Source organism: Ananas comosus, linkage group 19 (assembly GCF_001540865.1).
Source record: "Ananas comosus cultivar F153 linkage group 19, ASM154086v1, whole genome shotgun sequence".
Taxonomy (NCBI): Eukaryota; Viridiplantae; Streptophyta; class Magnoliopsida; order Poales; family Bromeliaceae; genus Ananas; species Ananas comosus.
In genome coordinates, this window is record NC_033639.1 from 4164630 (window position 1) to 4185409 (window position 20780).

The 20780-nt window shown below is 42.5% G+C and overlaps 1 protein-coding gene and 1 long non-coding RNA gene across 2 annotated transcripts in view; both read right to left on the minus strand.

The window, feature by feature from the left end:
* Positions 2638-4993, minus strand: LOC109724663. The gene is made up of 2 exons (XR_002220017.1): positions 4845-4993; positions 2638-2918 (listed from the first exon to the last, which is right to left on the minus strand). It is a non-coding gene; the product is annotated as an uncharacterized LOC109724663 (long non-coding RNA).
* The window catches only part of LOC109725258, a 31102-nt gene continuing 25445 nt past the window's right edge, over positions 15124-20780 (minus strand). Inside the window, exons 2-3 of the mRNA XM_020254366.1 lie at positions 15415-15879; positions 15124-15180 (exon numbers count right to left, since the gene is read on the minus strand). Coding sequence (XP_020109955.1) covers positions 15139-15180; positions 15415-15879 — 507 coding nt within the window. The 3' untranslated portion in view covers positions 15124-15138. The remainder of the gene's footprint in view (positions 15181-15414; positions 15880-20780) is intronic.

Below are 20780 nucleotides of genomic sequence, written 5' to 3' on the forward strand. Positions count from 1 at the left end.
ACGGTACGGTACCTATGATAAATAAGATAGACAACTATCCAAACTGAGTTACACTGAAAGGAAATATTTGAAGTTAAAAATGCCACCAAATGTTTGTTTGCTGATCTTTGTTTTTATGGTCGGCAGAAATTAGGTGGTTGCAGCATGAAATTAGCAACATTAATATTACGTGATCAAAAGCTATCTTCTTGGGGCTTCCTTGGTGGGGATTGGTTCTTGACGTTCTAAACTAAAACCTTTTCAAGGAAACTTGAAATGCTTCCATAACATGAAATCCGGCAAGCAATTCATCGAGTAAAAGAATAGATACTGAATTAAGTGACCAAAGCTAAAATGGTCTGAAGAATAATAAGTAAACGTGAACCCCAGCCCCAAACCCACCTAGGACCACCGCTTGCATCAGTAACAATGTCCAAATGTTAGAACATTCATGTGGGTTTAAATAGCTACAGGGGATTTGCGAAAACACAAGATTTGCGTGATTTCCGACGCGACCTGTGCATAAAATGCAACGATTGAAATCATAATTTTTAGCCAGTAATATTTTTTAATTTAAGTTACATGGCTGCTGTTCTGAATTTGGTCGCTATATTCTTCCTGTATGTCTTGGTGGCGCAACACAAAACTTAATCAAACTAGCTAAGGACCTATTTGGATACACTATAAAACGTAGCGTAGTTAAACTATGCTATATCTATCGAAAAAAAGAAAGAGGAGGAGGAAAATAAAAGGAAAGAAAGAGAAGAAGAACATAGTTGAGAAAAAGAAAGAGAAGAAGAGGAAGATAGAAAGAAAAAAGAAGAGGTTATAGAAGAAATGGGTGTAGACTTTTCTTGTCAAACCCTCAATCGAAGCTTCCACTTCGGCTCTTATGCAAGCATCCGAGTCGACAGATCTATTGGCCATTTCTCTTCAAAACTTGACCACTTCCAACCCAAAATCTCATGAGGAGGAAGATTTTCCCACCATTACTTCGGCTGAAACTCAATAGAAGTTTGACGAATGTTTAAGATTATACAGTAGTGGTCTTCCGACTTTGGCTTGAAACTTGGAGCAATGTGATTGGCTTGGAGCACTCCTAGATCTCCTCGATCAGCCTGATCTCTCCTCAGCAGGTAAGTGTTTTGCAGAGAGTTTATCTTCTCAGTTTTATTCCTTCTTAATACGACAACAGACATTTTCTGCCGACTATTTAGCTTTATATCATCACTTCTCACGAGTCGGTCATTTCAAGATGAAAATCCCTGAAGTAACAGCTCCAATCTCCACCCTGAGTAATCAAGACATTTCTCTAAGAGATTAAGAATCGGCGCTTCAGCAACGCATTATCAATCTTAAAGAAGAACTTGCTGCAACTGAAACAGTCTTGGCCTAGATATCCGAGCAATGTGCCATTGTGTAGGCTTAACTAAAGGCCAAAAAAGATGAAGGGGTGTCGCTACGCGACCAACTCTCCCACCTTTACAAACTCCACCCTATGATGAAGCAGAGAAAGTGAGCAGCCGATCTTGCTCAATCTAATCTGGAAACTGAATGGATTCAACTTAAAGACTTAATACTTTGATTTTCCTTGGTTTTCCATTCTCAAATTGGCTGTAATATATTTTAACATTTTGTACTTATCTTGTTTTGAATTTTATTCATTTTCCCATATGGATGGGTAGTACTTTTGTAAATATTTTCCATTGATTGGCCTGTCATTTTCTGACCCGCCTAATATCTTTCCGAAATATGCATTGCCTCTTATAACTTTATATATCTGGAATGGTCTTTCCCAATTTGGAGACAATTTCCCATTCACTCGGTCTTTCCGACCGATTGGAAGTATTAACCTTAAGACCAAATCTCCAACAGAAAAAGACTTAGCCTTAATTGTTTTATTATATGCATTGTTTACTCAGCTCTGATAAACTTGCAAAATGATCAAGCGCTAACAGTCGAACTTCATTTACTTTCATCTAACTTCTCCTTCATTAAAATTTCATATTCTTTTGCCATCAACTCTTTTTGTCCTTCGACTCTTAAAGAAGGAATCATGATTTCGGTAGGTACTATAGCTTTGTGACCATAGACCAATCGAAATGGTGTAAACCTTGTCGCTGTTTTGACAGTGTTTCAGCACTCCCACAACACCTCTGAGAGCTTCTCGCTCCACTTCCTTGGATGTTTTCCAATGTGCCGTTTCATAAGATTTATAATAACTTTATTCACTACCTCGGCCTGTCTATTGGCCTGACCGTAATAAGGAGAAGAATGAAGCAACTTGATTTTTCTTGATTCTACAAACCGTGAGATGTGAACATCATTTCTTGATCGGTTGTAATCATTTCGATGATTTTGAAATAGTGAATGATGGAGTCTTCCGCAAAGTCTATGATACCTTCCTGAGTGACCAGTCTTGTAGGTGTCACGCCCCGCGCCCCGAGGCCGCTACCAATTTGGCACGGTTCGGGCGCGGCGGGCGGACCGCCGAACGGACAGAGTCTCCCCTGTCCGCCCAAGGCTAAACAACGAGATCATGTACAACAAGTCGCCAGGAAATCAACTTGAATACATACATGATCATGCAACAACAGCGAGAGCACAAACAGTGCTGAACATTACAAGAGCAAGCGTCACAAGTAGAAGACATACAAGTGAAACAAAAGAGAGATACTTAACTATTCTATTACAACCATTCAGCTCGATACATTTAATTACAACTTGCATTCTTTTCCAAACTATGAATATAAGCTTACATTCTTCAAAAGATAAACATTAGTTTACATTTATCTCAAAATACCTCACATCCTATACATCATCTACTCTCAATACATGTATAGGGTAACTCTAATGCAACATAGGAAAGTAAACTATCAAATAGCACTAGGGCGCTAAGCCCATAACGAGATCCTCTGCCGATCCGCTCTCGTGTGTACCTGTACCCCAAAACCACACGGGGTGAGAACTATATAAATATAGTTCCCAGTGGGTTCGGCCGCCGACTCCGCCGATCTTCCCACTAGGTCCAACCTGGCACAGATAGATAGATAGGAAGATATATGGAAATACTACTACTATATCTATTATGCCATCAAATGCAAAGTATGCATGGAACATCATCTAGCAACAATCTACTATCATGCTAATATGCCTCAACAGTGAAATAAATACAACAACAACATAGTTATGCAATGCACTATGTCTAATCAAGGTATGAATGCAATACTCTTATGCTATTCATGTTATTACCCAATCCGCTAGGCTAACTTGCCTAAGATCTCAAATCTAGTAGGTGAAGAGCTACCTCACTCTTGTCTCACTCGACTCATATCTCAAAGGTCTGACCCAATCTCGTGAGTCCCAGGCAAAGAGCTACCCCGCCCCTCGCCCGACTCACATCTCAAGGTCCTAGACAAAGGCTACCCCGCACTTTGCCCGACTCACATCTCGACCTACTAAGTACAGGGCTACTCCACTCAAATCTCATAGGTGAACAACAGCAACAACTATGAAAGCAAGCTATCATGAACAACAATAATGAGTATGACTCAATAGGTACTCAAATCTCATAGGTGAAGGAATAGTATATCATGAAGGCATGAGCAATAAGTAAGCTACTATGAACACTAGTAAGCTACTATGAACAACAACAACAACTATGGAAGCAAGCTATCATGAACAACAATAATGAGTATGACTCAATAGGTAACCAAATCTCGTGGTGAACACAAGGTTCACAAGCAAGGCTCACATATCAATCTCCTAGAGATGCCTAGCTGGTCGATCCCCGAGTACGCCTGCGGATAACAAGCGGCTATCCGAGCAGCAAGCAGGGCTGCCTCTCTAGTGACCAAACTCCGGAGCGCACAACCTGAGGGGAGCGACCCCACCAAGCGCAGACAGGCAATGTGAGCGTGATCATCTCACGAGCAACAGCAACCTACCCTCTAAGGGTAATCTCATCATGGAATCAAGGTGTTCTTGTACCCAATCTCATAGTGTTTCAACTACACTAAGGTTCTCATGTCAAGGTTATCAACAATCATATGCCACTCATCATAGTTTTCTAAACTAGATGCCACTCGACATTTAGACTCATTTCAACACTAGTTACATCATACTAGTTCTTTAGCAACATAAGCATTAATCACCTCACATAGGGTCTAGGTCTTTATCATAAAGTTTTCATCATATAATCATCATGCATACTAGATCATGGATCAATCATCAAGATGTATAGCTACTAGCATGCAAATATGAGCAATGACCACAATCATTTAGCATCTAAATGCAATAAATACGATATGCAACTTGATCGATTAATGTACTCAACTAAGGTTTAATCTACATTAATCATGCCCTTATAGGGTTTCACCACACTAAGTCCCAATCTCATGCATACTAGGTACAAGTATTAATCAAGTAACACTACATCTCTCATAGATGCCATGACATTAACAATTGCCAACTAGTACCTATAATGCAATATCCCAATATGCAACTTGATCAATGTTAACTAGAGTTTTCTAGTACAACAACAAAATCCATTACTAGTTCAAGTCATATGTGTTTTTAGCACAATAAGTTCAATTGCCATTGTAAACTAATGTCTTTAAACACATACACTATGTCTATTCTCTTCATTTAGCATCATAGTTTACCAATTGTCATTTATAATCCTTATGTCCATTACATCATAATATCCATATCATAGTACTATATTGATCATAAAATATCATATAAGGATTAGGAATGCATGTATTGTCATTCTATAATGCATAGCAACATACAATATGCTACATGTGAACGGATAAGCACTAAGACATAGAAGAAGCCGATGACTTCGGGATGGCACTCCCCACCTTTTACAGCGTTCGATTGCTTGTCGTCACGTGCAATCGGCCTCCCGCGGCGCACGCCGTCGGGTCTCGACCCAATCCGCGCGCGACCACCAAACGACTCTCCGATCCGTAATCCGAAATATAAAGGTCTTCGGTTTCTTGTACGATGCTCAAATCCGTTTTCGGAGATTTTACGACGTCCGCCGTGCGCCTCCAGGCGGAAACGAAGCTAACGTCCGTTTCTTTAATAACTTTGTACCGGCTCGACGAATCGCCGAACCGTCGCTTCCAACGCGTTCTAGACCTAACATATAGGTAAACAGAGGTTAAAAGAGATCAAACCCACATACTTTGAAATTTAGCAATTTTGAGCCTAGGTTTATAACTATGCAAGAAATCATTAAATTGCTCTATGATTCAAGCATACGCATCTATTAGGCATCAATGGGTTCCAACTAAAATCATTTCCAAAGCATTTAGACCTATCTTTAGAGATCTACCATTAAAGCCCTCATTTTGAGAGGCTCTAGGTTTCAATAGGTAAAAATCCACGATTAGAACTTAGGATCTAAGCATAAATCATCATACTTAGCATCTAGGAAAGCTACTAATATCATTTCTAGAGCTTAAAACCCAAGCAATAGAGAAATGCTCATTAAAGCTCTTAAAGCTTACCTTCAAGCATGCTCCAATGAGAGGAAGAAGATGAAATTGATGAAGATCAACTCCAACTTACTTCTCCACAATCCATTCCATTTGGGAGAGATTTAGAGAGAGAAAATGGAGGCTTCTCTTTCTCCCTCTTTCCATGCGTGTGTTGTGTGGCGTGTGCGTGTGTGGTGTGCGGCCGAAGGAGATGAAGAAGCATCAAGTCTCTTAATAATACCACCTCAATATCATCTAGGCAACTAAAAATTGATAACTTCTCGCCGGAGCTCCCTGAATGTCGTTTGACGCTCAAACTGACAGTCATGTTCGGTGTTTACTTAGCAACTTAAACAGCTGACGATCACTGTTTCAGTTTCGACCTCGTTGTGTCACTGAAAACTGTACGAACTGCAATCTTTATCAGATAGCTTTCGGATTTTATTTCTCACTCAACGGTGTCGAAAATATGAAACCTTAAAATCTAGCCTCATAAAAATATTTCTGACTTCTCTCTGCCAATTTTCATAATTTTCTGAGACTGTGCATTTTCTGCTATTTATCTGCCCCTTTCCAACAGAAAATTCTAAATCTTCTGTTTTAATTCCGATTTCAGCACAGGTCATTCCCACTTATATTTCACTTCTCTAATTCAATAAAAATAGTAATCTCAAACTATTTTTATTTATTTCTATTTTTATATTTAAATCCGGTATATTACATTACACCGCAACCTTACCGGAACCATTCAAATGGCTCTCCAACCAAATGGACACCGTAACCTCATGATTTTAGAAGTCCGGTACCTTACAGTAGGTCTCGCTCATTTGGTAAAATAATCCACTGCCACTATCAGAAATTTGTGTCCAGCCGAAGAGTTCGACTAAATTTCTCCAATTAAATCCATGGCCCACTCTCGAAAAGGCCAAGGTTTGATAATTGCATACATTTCAGAAGCTGGAACTCTCTGTATAGAGCTATGGAATTGACAGTCCTGGCACCCCCTAGCATATTTTATACAATCTTCATACATAGTTGGCCAATAATAACCTTAGTGCCGAATGGTTCACCTTAATCTCTTCCTAGCTAAATGTGCTCCACATAAGCCTTCATAGACTTCGCCCATGACTAATAAGTCTTCCTCAGGTCCTAGGCATTTCATCAACACCTCCTCGGTTCTTTTTTTGTAAAGTTGTCCACTTAATAGACAATAGCCGAGTTGTAGTGTACCGAATCCTCGGTGCGCTAAACCGAACTTCAGTCAAATTGACCGAACTATGGTAATGGACGCTTTAGAGAGGTCCGTTGAATGTCCGAATGCTTCGGAATACTTTATAAGGGTGCAAGGGACCTTGGAGAGCAAGATGGAGAATTTCCAAAATTTTTGTATTGGAATTGCTCTTGGGGTCCGAACCCTGCTTGTAGGGTCTAGATCCCGTACACGTGAAAACGTGGGTTTTGTCAAACCTTGTTGTGTGAGGGGCTAGGGTGAAAATGTGCAAGTGGGAAGCCTTATATGAAGGTATCATGTTGTTTTTCCCTTATTTCCCCTCACACCCTCACATAAGAGAGAGTTTCTCTCTCTCTCTCTCTCTCTCTCTCTCTCTCTCTAAACCCCCCTCTCTCTCTAGGGTTTGCTCCAAAAGGTGGAGTATAGTGGAGAGGAGTTTGCTTGGAGGTGAAGCTACCTCCTTCTACACCCTTGGCCATGAAGAGAGCTTGAGTTTGAGGTAAGCCTTGTGATATTTCAAGGTTTATGGTTAGAGTTTTGTATAAATCCCTTAGAAATGAGTTTTACTGGAACCCTAGATGATTCTAATCTATGTTATTGCATAAATTATCATGGGATTTGGATTTTATGCGGGTTTTTAGGGTTCCAAAAGAGGGTTTTGTGGTTAGTGGGTTTTGATCTCAATTGATCCTATGTTTCCGCAATTGAAGGTAAAACTGACGGAGGATCACTTGGATTGAGTTTACGTTGAGCCGGCGGTGGTCAATTGGAAGAAATTGTCATTTTTGCTTCGTTTGCCGCAATCGGAGAAATAGATGACCATAAATCGCGTTGCTTGGCTTCCCGCTTCGTGACGACGACACGAGGTGGGGGGTGCTATCCGAATTAGCCGAATTTCATTCTATGTCTAAGTTTTAGTTATATTGATCATATATCGTCATGCATTAAGTTATGTGGGAAGCCTATGAGTTCTTGGTAAATTTATGCTTAGAGTGAGGGATGATGACCATGTTGCATGATACTTGTAGGTGCATTATTTGCATGATGTTGAGATAGATGTATATATGTGTATGCATGAGATGCTAGAGGACATATGCATGTTGACATATTGTGAGAATATGTTAGATTCATGTGAACCAGATATGTGGACTTATAGTACTTGGACATATGTATGTGGACATATTCTGAGAATATGCTAGATATGTGCATGAGATGTTAGAGGGCATGTGTATGTGGACATATTATGATAATTGGAAATTATTGCATATGTAGCATATTCTCACTTATGAGAATTGTGAACTTATGGCATTATGAGAACTAGTGAAGCATCCCGCGCTTCGCAGCGGGTAGATATCACAAAATAATAAAATTTTATATTTCAATATAAAATTGTAATATTTATTATAATATAAATTTAATATTTTCAGACAAATAATAAATAGAAATAAAATTAAATATGTGAAAAAATATAATCATATTTGGTTGGACGTAAAACCGAACAAAATAATTATTTTTAGAAAAAATATTTAAATTGAAATTAAAATTTTGAAGTGTTACATAATTGTCAAATAGAAAAATAATCGAACAAAAAAAAATAGTTCCCAAATAAAAAATTCTCGAATCATAAAATTTTTAGAGTAAAAATTTTATTTTTTTTAGGATGAAATAGCTCTCAAATACTTTATTGAAAAAATTGAGAAAAAAGGTAAAAATATTATTATTATTATTATTTCACATTAAAGTATAATGCATTTCTAACTTCAGAAACTGTAAGTCAACTTCAAAGTGGATCTGTTGTGCTAAGAGTGCGTTATGAACCGTGGCCGCCTGCCTGCTTTGGTTGGTGGGGGCAGCACCTCCGTTGTGGGTAAACGGGAAACCCGACTCTACGAACCCGAGGAAAGGCTGCACAGCTTCCGTAGGGGTGTTAAGACCGGAGCTAAGCTGATAATATATTTTACACTTAATATATTATTATGACTAAAATTAGAATTAGAAATATTTGTTTACTCTACTCTTCTCTTTCTTCAAAGGAGGAGGATAATTAATAAGAAGAGATTGAGCCTAATTAATCTTGAACTCAAACGCCGCGCATGTTCGCCGCTGACGCCACCCCCAAAGTAAAGATCCTTTTTTAACATTGGAATCACAATTGGGAAAAAAAAGAAAAAGAAAACAAAAAATCAACCAAACAACACACTTTAGCAGAGTTATTCAATAAAAATATTTAATCTCATAAAACATAAAATAACAAATATTTAAAGAAGGGAAAGAAAGAAAAAGAAAAAGAAAACAAAAAATCAACCAAACAACACACTTTAGAAGAGTTATTCAATAAAAATATTTAATCTCATAAAACATAATATAACAAATACTACTTCATCATCAGTGCCAAAAATTAAATGCAAGTCCAAAGGATTAGCAAGTATTATTTCTTATAAACCTCATCAACACAATAGTTCAGATATTTTTACAGAGCTTCAGAACAAAAGTAACCTAAATCTAACAAATATTTTACCTTTTGTTCCCCTAAATGGAGCTCATAGAAGCTAATACAACTAAAGATTCCTTTTTTTACATTGAAATCACAATTGGGGGGAAAAAAAAAAGAAAAATCAACCGAACAATACACTTAAGCAGAGTTATTCAACAAAAATATTTAAAGGGCACTTCACAAATCATCAAAAAATTTTAAAAAAAATTCAAAACCCATGAAAGAGGAGATAAAACACAACAGATCTACAGCATAAAGTTGAGATCTTTAGCTAGCAACATCAAAAAGATCAGATGTAAGGGAAGTGAATTCTCGAAACTCGAGGATTAGACTTCGTCAAGAATCGACTGATTGTCGAGCGTGCGAGCTTCGGAGAGTCCGAAGATGGTCATAATGCATAAAGTGCATTGAGGGAATGTCCGCGAGAGTACCAGTGCAAAAGCAGCACTGGAGCAGAAATGCTCTCGGGGACCGGTCCCTGGCAGGGAGGGACCGGTTCCATCGGGCTGGGCTGCGGGGGTCTCTGATGAGACCGGTCCCTGGCAGGCAGGGACCGGTTCCCGAACGTTGGCCCAGCGAGAGAAGCCGAAATTTGGCTAAGTCCCGAAAGTGTTGCTCTCGGGAACCGGTCTCTCGGACAAGGACCGGTCTCCCGGGGACCGGTCTCTCAGGCAAGGACCGGTTCCCGAACGCGAAATGTAATATACCGAAAATTCGGAAAATAAATGTCGAACTTTAGTCAAATTGACCAAAGTGCGAGGATGGTACACTTCGGAAAGTCCGAAGGTATTAAAATGAGTAAAAGTGAGTTATGGGAGGTTTTCGAGAGCTAAAGAATCAAATTCTGCAAAACTGCAGATTTTGAGCTCTCGGGGACCGGTCCCTGGTGGGAGAGACCGGTCCCCGAACGCGTATGATGTGAGACAGCCGAAAAATCGGCTAAGTCCTGAGGAGTTAGCTCTCCGGAACCGGTCTCTGTCTGAGAGACCGGTCCCCCGGAGACCGGTCCCACAAGGAGAGACCGGTTGCACTGCGCGCAGTAGCTCTGGCTGCGCTGGGACGACGTTCGGGAACCGGTCCCTGAAGGAGAGACCGGTCCCTGCCTGCGCGATCCGCCCAGTTCGGGCAGTGTATTAAAGTGAAAGTTGAGGGGTTTAGCTGCAATTTTGCAACCCAATAGGCTATGTATTAGGGTAAATGAGAGATTTCTCTCATTTCTACCCTCTCATTCCCTCTCATCCCTCTTTCTCTCTCTAGAAGACAAAGAAGGAGAAGAAGAAGACAAGGAAAGGAGGGAAAAGAAGGAAAAGAAAAAGGAGAAGAAGAAGAGGAAGTGAAGAAAACCTCTCCTCTCCTTCTCTAGCTTGGAAAAGGAGCAAGTTTAAAGGTAAGCCTTGCCCCTTCTCATGCTAAATTCCAAACTAGGGTTTGGATTAACCTAGAAATGGTTTTAAGGGAGTATTTGAAGGGTTTTGAAGCTTTCTTTTGCTTCTTAAGAGATCAAAACCTAGATTTGCTATAGAGGTAAGCTTGGACCACCTCTAATGGTGAAATCTAATCTAGGGTTTTGGAAAGCCTAAAAATGGTTCTAATGGACTAATTAGAGTATAATGAAGCTACTTTTGCTTCTCTTTGAGATCAAACCCTAGGTTTGACATTGTGTATTGGAGCTAGGGACACAATTGGGCTTTTGCTCATGAGGGTTTATAAGTGCAATTGACCTTTAGAACTAATTGGGGGTATTCCGACGCGTTGGTGCGCTGCATTAACGTTACGAAAAACCGGATGAAAGTTATGGGCAAAATGGCTAAGTTGCTTCGTTTTGCCGCAGGTAAAGAAGAAGGATCTAAAAATCCCGAGAAAAATGTCGGAGCACTAAAGAGACCTACGAAGTGGTGTGGCTTTTCAAAACATTGAAATTTCTCTATGCCTAATGTGCATCTCTTTGAGCATATGTTCTATATATTGTTATTGCATTTTAGGTAAAGTAATGATAATGTATGATTGCATGATTGTGAGCACAAATGCATAATGAGATGGTTGAGAACCTAATAATGTAGAACCCTAGATGTGTGAGATAAAATGTGAGTACACAAAGTGAGCAATAAGAACAGAGTGGCACATGACATAGATCGAGTGCATTTGAAAATGTAAAGTAAGAGACACTAAGATAGTGTGAGTAAAGACGCAATTAATGTAAAGAATGCTGAAATGATAATGCTTAAAGTTAACGCAACTGGGGAAGTAAAGAAGTGAAAATGCTAGAGTACCAAAAGTAAAGAATGTAAAGATATAATACTAGAGTTAGCAAAAGTAAAGAAATGTAAAGAATGATTGCATGAGTTTGCAACATGAAGTGATATAATGAACACTAGAGCTGTGTAAAGTCAATGATTGAACTTATAGTATTTGATTAAGGATATGATCATGCTTGCTATGAGTTCCGTGCTCGAGGCGTGTCCCCTCGAGCGATGCGCTCGAGTTATGAGCTCGGGTGGAGTAAACCGACGGCGGTCCTAGCTGGTGAGATTCTGCGATGAGGACTTAATAGTGTAAGCAAGTTAATGTGGCGAAGCCCCCGGTTAGCTTAATGATTAAAGAACAAAGAACAAAGAACAAAGAGCAAAGAATAAAGCACAAAGCACAAAGTAAGTCAACAGAATTTAAAGAATTTGCATAATCTGCATTTATTTAATGTGAGCATACTTCTTCTTATTGTTCAGGCATATTAGCATCATGTATATAGATTGGTTATATACAGCTTATTCTTTTACTATGCCTGAGTTAGACCTAGTGGGAAAGTCGGTGATGTTGAGGCCGAACCCACTGGGAACTTTGTTGTAGTTCTCACCCCACTATTTCCACAGAGCCGGGACCGAGCGAGCCGGCGAGCGACCGAGGTAAAGGTATCGCGCCTTAGTAAGAGGCCACCAAAGTTGGGTACATTTTGTTAGCAAACACGCTTTTGTCATCTTTTGTATTTGATGATTAGCAATGTGAAGAAAAGAATGTAAAGCTTATTTTGAGGTAAACGTGATGTAAGAAAGAAATGATGGAATTATGTAATGAAATGTAAAGAATCCTAAATGTAACAGATGGATGCAATGTATATGATCTAATATGAATCATAGTACTTGTGTAGAAGTTTAGTTTTCCTATCTTTCACTAATGGCTACGGCTTACCCTCGTGTAAGCCGTTTGTGTATGTTTCCGCTAGTGCAATTCTTGTTTGAATTTTGCACATGTGATGAGCCTTGGGCGGACAGGGGAAACTCTGTCCGTTCGGCGTCTGTTTGACGTGCTCGGGTCGGGCCAAATTGGCATCGGTCTCGGGGCGTGACACGAAATCCCCTCTGCCTGTTGTGTAGCTTTCGGGGACCGGTCTCCCCGAGCAGGGACCGGTCCCTCACTGCGAAAATAGCCCAGGGAGGGCTGTTTCAAGAAGTGAAAAGTTGAGGGGTTTATTTGCAAAGTGGCTTATAAGAGAGGCTATGGGACCCCTCTCTCTCTCAGTTGCCCTTTTCCTCTCTCACACTCTTTCCCTCTCTCTCTCTAGAAAGGAAAAGAAGGAGAAGGAGAAGAAGAAGAAGGAGAGGAAGGAAAAGAAGGAGAAAGAGAAGGAGAAGACTAAGAAGAAGAAGAAGATCGTCTTCTTCTCTCCCTCTTCAAGCTTGGAGCTTGGTATTGAGGTAAACCTCAAACCCTTTAATGGCGGATTTTGGAAGCTAGGGTTTTATAGCTTGGAATTGGTTCAAGTGGAACCTATTGAAGCTAGGGAGAAGGTTCGAGCTCGAAATCGAAGCTCGCACCGCGGATTTCTCCAATGTCGAGATCTAGGGCTTCGATTTGGGATTTTGGCAAATCTAGGGTTTTGATCTAATTTGAATGGTCGCAAACCTAATTGCTAGGTCCCTGAACGTGTAGGCGGAGACAGTTCGTCGATCCGTCGAGTAGGTGCGAAGTTATCGCCAAGAAGACCTTCGGAGCTTCGTTCTCGCCTAGAAGGCCAACGAGGCGTCGAGACATCGGCGAATCGCAATCGAAGAGTCACGGCATCACCACGAGGTGGGGGAGTGCCATCCCGAAGCAGTCGGGCTGCTCTTTATGTCTGAGTATCATTATTGATCATTTACATATTGCGATATAGCATTATAGGGTGTTAAATGTGATTGTGCATATCCTTGCATGCTAGTGATGTTTTAGGTTGTGGATACCATGAATGAAAACCTAGTATGCATGAGTTAAATATTATGAGATAGTTCACCCTATATATGATGAATATGTTTATGTGAATATGAACCTAGTGTATTAGAAACTAGTGTATCAAGAACTTGTCAAGAGAACGAGTGGCATCTAGTTAATCTTAAACATTGAACGAGTGGCATTAAGTAGTGCAAGAGCGGCATGAGGACATTAGTATAGTGAGATACTATGTTGCTATCACCCCTGGTTGGTTAGGGTGTTCCCAGTTCATGAGATTGGATCGAGCTCACTTAGCCTGTCTGCACCTGTGGAAGTAGCTCCTCACAGGTAGTGCACTCCGGAGTTTGGCACGCGAGGGGGCCAGTGTAGTGCCCTTGGACCAGTGTAGTGTCTGCAGGCGGTCTCGGGGTAGGTGAATAGCTAGCCACCTCTCCTATGAGACTTAGAGACGTGAGACTGTGAGCGGGCCTTGCGTTCGCCGAGAGATTGCGTTCGCCGAGAGATTGGGTAATCAGATGAGTGACCTTGTTGTTGAACATGGTAGTGAGACAGCCAGCATTCTTACCATGAGTTGTGCATGCATTTCATTAGATTGAGGCATTGATAGATCATAGTTGTTTATTACTGTTACTGCTTTCAGTTTATGTATCTATCTATCTGCATATCTATCTGTGCCTGCTTAAGACCTAGTGGGGAGATCGGCGGAGTCGGCGGCCGAACCCACTGGGAACTATTCGTAGTTCTCACTCCACCACATTGCAGGTCCGAGCTCGAGCGTCCCCGGTGAGGATCGCGGCAAGGGCGTAGCGCCCTAGTGACATTGGTAGAGGCTACTTCCTTTATGCATTAGTTACACCCTGTACCTATTTTGAGAGTAGACGATGTATAGGGTGAGATTTTGAGTGGATTGTATCTACATTTTGTATAAATGTAAAGAATGGATAATTGTATAAGTTAATGAGTTAATAGTTAAGTACATCTCTCTTTTATCACTTGTATGCCTTACATGTGTTGCTTGCTCTTGTTTGGTAAGCACTGGTTGTGCTCTCGTAATTGTTGTGGTTGGTTGATTGTGTATGTATCCAAGTTGTTCCTGGGAACTTGTTGTACACAATCTAGTGGTTGAGCCTTGGGCGGACAGAGGAGGTGCTGTCCGTTCGGCGGTCCGCTCGCCGCGCCCGAATCGTGCCAAATAGGTAGCGGACTCGGGGCGGGGCGTGACATCAGAACTTCCACACAGATCAAGAGATTTGTAATGGCAAAACCCTAAAATTTGCCGTAAAATTGCATGATTCAAAATTGGTAACCTGGAAAAGGGGAAAAATACTCTAAAAAAAGGAGCTTTTTTTTTTGCAGAAACAAAATTTAATCTGTAGATAAGGAGCAATTAAAGGGTGAGAGAGAGAAGGAGAGGGAAAAAATATATACCTAAAATGAAAATTTTATCTAAGAAGCTCAAAATACCTACCCTAAAATGGAGAGAGAGAGAGAGATATATATAAAAGAGGGTCGAAATTAACCGCCACCGCCGGCACCGCCCAAGCCACCATCACCATTGCACGCAAGAAGTTAGAAAAAAAAGGGCAAAAGTGAGAAGAAGAAGAAGAAGAAGAAGAAGAAGAAGAGGAAGTTACAGAGAATAAGAAAAAGAGAAGGAGAAGACTAAAAAAAGAAGAAGAAAAAGAAGAAATTCCTCTACTCTTCACTGTCCTCCCTCTCTCCCTCTATCTCTCTCAAGGGAACTATTTCTGGATGTGATTCTCCACCATCTCTCCACCATAACCTTGAAATAATCTGATTAGAAAGAGGAAGAACCTATTAAACGATAGAGAATTATTTTTTTTTTAAAAAATGGTTCATCGTTGCTGACTACTGTAATTAATCCTAATTATTTAATCAATAGCCAGCTAACACCACATATATATTAATAATAATAATAATAATAATAGTAATAGTTAATTATTTAATTTAAAAAAAAGAACGGGGTTAAAAGAAATTAGTGGGCTGGGTGAACGTACCAGGAAGGAGAGGAAGGAGGAGTAGAGGACGATGCGGTATCGGCCAAGCCAGAAGTCGGCGACGACTACGCCAACGGGCGCGAGCGTGGACGCGGCGCCCGACCACGCGTTCTCGTTGGCCGCGCCCGCCGCCGTCGACTCCCGCAGCGGGCGCCCGACCGCGCGTTCTCGCTGGCCGCGCCCGCCGCCGTCGACTCCCGCAGCGGGCGCCCGACCACGCGTTCTCGCTGGCCGCGCCCGCCGCCGTCGACTCCCGCAGCGGACGCCCGACCACGCGTTCTCGTTGGCCCCGCCCACCGCCGTCGACTCTCGCAGCGGGCCCGTCAGGTAGCTTATCAGGGAGAGATGGGGGGCTAAGACAGAGAGGAGAGGAGAGAGAGAGAGGAGAGGAGAGAGAGAGAGAGTGAGAGGAGGAGAGAGAGAAAGATGGTAGGGAAAGGAGGAGAGAGAGAAAGAGGGGGCCAGCTNGAGAGAGAGAGAGAGAGAAAGTGAGAGGAGGAGAGAGAGAAAGATGGTAGGGAAAGGAGGAGAGAGAGAAAGAGGGGGCCAGCTGTATGAGAGAAAAGAAAGAGGGGCCCACCTTAAGAGAGGAAGAGAAAGATAGGAGGGGAGAGAGAGAGAGAGGGGAAGAGATAGAAATAGGTTAGGAAGGAAGAGAGAGAATGCCAGGTGGAGGTGAAGTGAGGAGAGAGAGGCTCGGGTATGAGGCTGGAGGAAGAGAGAGAAGGGGGTAGGAGAATAGGGAAGAGAGAGAAAGGGCCAGCCGTAGAGGTGGGGCGAGAGGACTCGTCGCCACGTGGAATAGAGAATAGAGAGGCATGCCACATAGGATTTGTAGAAAGTGTCAAATAGTATAGTTAATAGATTGGGATGTGGGATTCCCTGAGGTCCTCGGGCGGGAGGACTTGAGCATATGCATATGAGGCCGACTTTGAGCATTACATGCCTTGTGATGGTTTGGGATGTGGGATTCCCGCGGTCCTCGGGCGGGAGGACTATGATCATACTCGCGTCGTCTGTTGTGGTTTGAGGAGGTCACGCCTCCCAGGCTGTGTGTCACGCCCCGCGACCCGCCAATTTGGTCGGATCTGGGCACGTCGAACAGACGCCGGACGGACAGCACCTCCCCTATCCGCCCAAGGCTAAACAACAACAATATCATGTACAAGAGTTGCCCAAAAAAAAAACTCATTCAACATACATGATACATGCAAGTGTAAGAAGCACCACAAGTGCGATACAATTAAGAGCAAGAATCACAAGTAACGTATAAGTGAAATAAAGAGAGATAGTTCTAGCTATTACATCACATTCAACATTTACATTTTGATTGCATTCTTTTCATCTACCAAAATGAATACATATTCTTCTCATAATACAAAATGGCTCTCCAACTAGCACCCTCACCAATATACAATACATATCACTCATGTACACGAGGGTACTCTAATGCAAAATGAAAGCCGCTAGCTAATTAGGGCGCTATGCCCTTACCGCGATCAACTGCCGGTACGCTCTCACTAGGCCCTGCAACAAAGTGGGGTGAAAACTATATGAATATAGTTTCCAGTGGGTTCGGTTGCCGACTCCACCGATCTTCCCACTAGGTCTAAGAAGGCATAAGCCGATAGATAGATAGATAGATATGAAATTGAAATGCAACATAATAAAATAATCTGCAACATTCTACTATGCCTTCAACAATCCAATGTATGAGCTACTACACAGTATGCAATCTACACATGCGACTATGCCTCAACAATCCAATGTATGAGCTACTACATAGTATGCAATCTACACATGCAACTATGCCTCAACAATAAAGAAATGAGCTACTACATAGCATGTGTCCTCTACTAACATGATACTATGCCTCAATAATCCAATCTCATGGCTAACTCGAAGGTTGCTGCCCCGACTCACATCTCAAATCTCACTAGTGGGGAGACTCTGTGCTACACCCACCTGAGACCCATCTGTAGGACAACTATGTCTGTGTAACATATCACATCCCTCGTAAATCGTGCCGAGTTCCGTCGAAATGAGCGGAATGCGGAGTGGAACAAGTTGATATGGGCTAGTGGTGCTTTGGAGCCCTTATATTGTAAGGAAGTGAATTCTCGAAAACTGAGGATTGTACTTCGCCCAGGATCGACTAACTGTCGAGAGTGTACCTTTTGTGGGAGTTGGAGATGTCCAAAACACAAAAAGTGCTTTGGAGTTGAGTCTGCGAGAGCAAATAGGCAAAATCTGGACTCAGCAGATTTTTGCTCTCGGGGACCGGTCCCTGGAGGGAAGGACCGGTCCTCGTAGCTGATGGTCGCGGGGGAGGTCGATGCGACCAGTCCCTGGTTGAGGGGACCGGTCCTCGTGCGCGACACCCGCGGGAGAAAGCCAAAATTTGGCTAAGTCCTGAAGGTTCCCTGTTCGGGAACCGGTCTCTTAGGAGAGACCGGTCTCCCAGGAACCGGTCCCTCAGGTGAGGACCGGTTCCCGAACGCGAAAAGTCCCCAGACTGCAGGGAGAGCTCTCGGAGACCGGTCTCCCCGACCAGGGACAGGTCCCTCTGGGCGAAAACTGCCCAGTGAGGGCTGTGCAATGGTTGAAAAGTTAAGGGGTCTAAATGCAAAATGGCCTTTATTAGAGTAGGCTGGGCCCTCTATTTCCCTCACAGCCTCTCATTCTCTCTCTTTCTCACACTCTCTCTTGCTCCCTCTCTCTCTCTCTAGGAAAGAAAGAACAAAAGAGAAGGAGAAGAAGAAAGAGAAGAAGAAGAAGGAGGAGAAGAAGAAGAAGGAGGAGGAGAACAAGATAGAGAAGGCTTGGAGCATCTTCCTCTCTTTCTCTCCTCTCCATTGGTGTAGCTTAAGAGGTAAGCTACAAACCCTAGCTTGTAGAACTTGGGGTTTTGGGTTTTTATGCCTTGGAATGGGTCAAATGGACCCTAAGCTTGCTTCTAAATAGATCAATCCCAAGAATATAGGGATTTATTGGATGGTTTGCTATAGGTGCAAACCTAGGGCTCCAAAATGGGGTTTTTGTGAAAGCATGAGATTGATCTCATTTGAAGCCTTGGAAATCCTATTGTTAGGTCACAAAACGTGGGGGCGAAGTCGATTTCACGATTCCGCTAGTGGATTGGGAGCTATCGGCGAAATACGGCCGATTTAGCCTTATTTTTGGACCAAGAAGGCCGAGCCCTCGTCGTAAGGCTCGCCGAGGAGCGTTTCTAAAGCCTCTACATCGATAAAAGGTGGGGGGGTGCCATCCCGAAGCTTTCGAACTCCTTTCTATGTCTTAGATTGCATTTAATCTTATCTCTTTATGTTGCATTGTAGGATTGCATAGTAGCACCAGTCCTTATGCTTTCTAAATGATAATCTAGTGTACTTGGAACGCTTGGTAACTTAGATAGGTGAGGATTGGGTCGGAACGTGGATCCTATGATGCGAAAGATAGAGATGAACCCGATGGGGGTGTTGATGACATAGAAAGTAGTGTTATTGTTAAAGAACAAACGAGTGGCATCCAAATGTTAATTAATGACGAGTGGCATTAATGTAGTGTAAATGACACTAGAGGTCGATGGACCTAGGGATAGGTGGATCCCTTAGAAAATACCTTGTGAACAATGAATTTAGAAAAGCTAAATAGCATTGCATGAGTGTCGGGAACAAATGACCCCGCGAGAAATGTTGACTCTAGTTGTAGAGCATCCTCACTTGGAGAGGATTTGATTGGGTTGTGGACCCTAGTTATAGTGCATCCTCACTTGGAGAGGACTTGATTGAGTTGTTGACCCTAGATGTAGGGCATCCTCACTTGGAGAGGATAGATCTAGCTCACAGTCTGCGTTTGGGATGGTATAGCCATCCAATCCCCACATGGAGGGGATTGTCGTCGAGTACTCCGGAGTGTCGCGCGACTAGGACCACTTGGAGGTCCGGACCACATGGAGGTCCGCAGACGGTCCCGGGCTTGGGTGCACTTGGAGCTCCCTCCCCACATTGGGATTGAAAGGTGAGTCATGGGCGAGCCCAAGGGCCTCGCCACAGATTGGGTAACTGAAAGGTTAAAGGTTTAACAATGTCATTGAACATTTCCATTCGAACATGGATCGAATTTGTTAGCATGGTAGCAAACTTTTATTATATGATGCATGCATTCATACTCATGATTATGGGTATAGTAGTATAGTTTTCCTACTATCGCATTTACATTTTTCAGATACATATCTATCTATCTATCTGTTGTTACTTGTGCCCACTTGGACCTAGTGGGGAGATCGGCAGAGTCGGCGGCCGAGCCCACTGGGAACTATGGAAGATAGTTCTCACCCCACTCTATTTCCAGTGGTAGGTTCAGGGCTGCAGAGAGAGGACCGCGGCAAGGGCATCGCACCTGACCAGTGAGACCGTGATAGTATAGTAGCTTTACTTTTTGCATTAGTCACCTATGTATTGAGAGGGAGATTTATTGTAGGTGAGGATCTGGAGAGCTATGTATTTTGGAGATGAAAAATGTACTCATTTAAAGAACATGATGTAAATAAAAATGATGGAACTAATGTATTAGTTAGCAAGGTACTCTCTTTATTTCACATGCTTTATCTTGTGGATTACTTGCTCTTTGTATTGTTGGCACTGTTTGTGCCCTTGTGAATGTGTATGTTTAGAATTTAATTTCCTGGGTAAATTCTTGTACACATCCTTGTTGTTGAGCCTTGGGCGGACAGGGGAGGTGCTGTCCGTTCGGCGGCCCGCCGCTGCGGCCGAACCGTGCCAAATTGGTAGTGGTTTCGGGGCGGGGCGTGACAGCCTTTGTGGTATCAGAGCAATAAGAGCAAGTAAAGAGAGAGTTTAGGATGACCTAGGAGACCCTAAGTTGGTAAGCCCTAAGGTTATAGGTGCGTGAGCGGAACGTGAACCTATAGTGATGGCGGAAGTTGATTCGATTGGGTCGAAGTTGGTAATATGTCTCTAGTTGTGATTAGAGACGGATTCAAGTGGTATGAGTTCTTGTCTTGAGGTGGTTGTGTCGGCGGCCGATGACATGATACCAAGAGTCTAGAATGAGTACACTTGTGTGCTTCTGCCCGATTTTGTGGTTGAGTCGTCATGTGTTGTAATTGCGACAAGGTAATTGGTTAAGATGACTGATCAAGTAATTACGTTTCAGGGACTAATGTCTCCAAGACGCTACACGCGTAGGACTGCCCCAGCACCGACTCCTGAGGTGCCCGAACAGGAGGAATCGAGCGTGATCGATCGGTTGCAAGTGCAGGTGACCGCGCTGACCAGTGTGGTGCAGCGCCAGGAGACCTGTAAGGGAAGTGAATTCTCAAAATCCGGGGATTAGACTTCGTT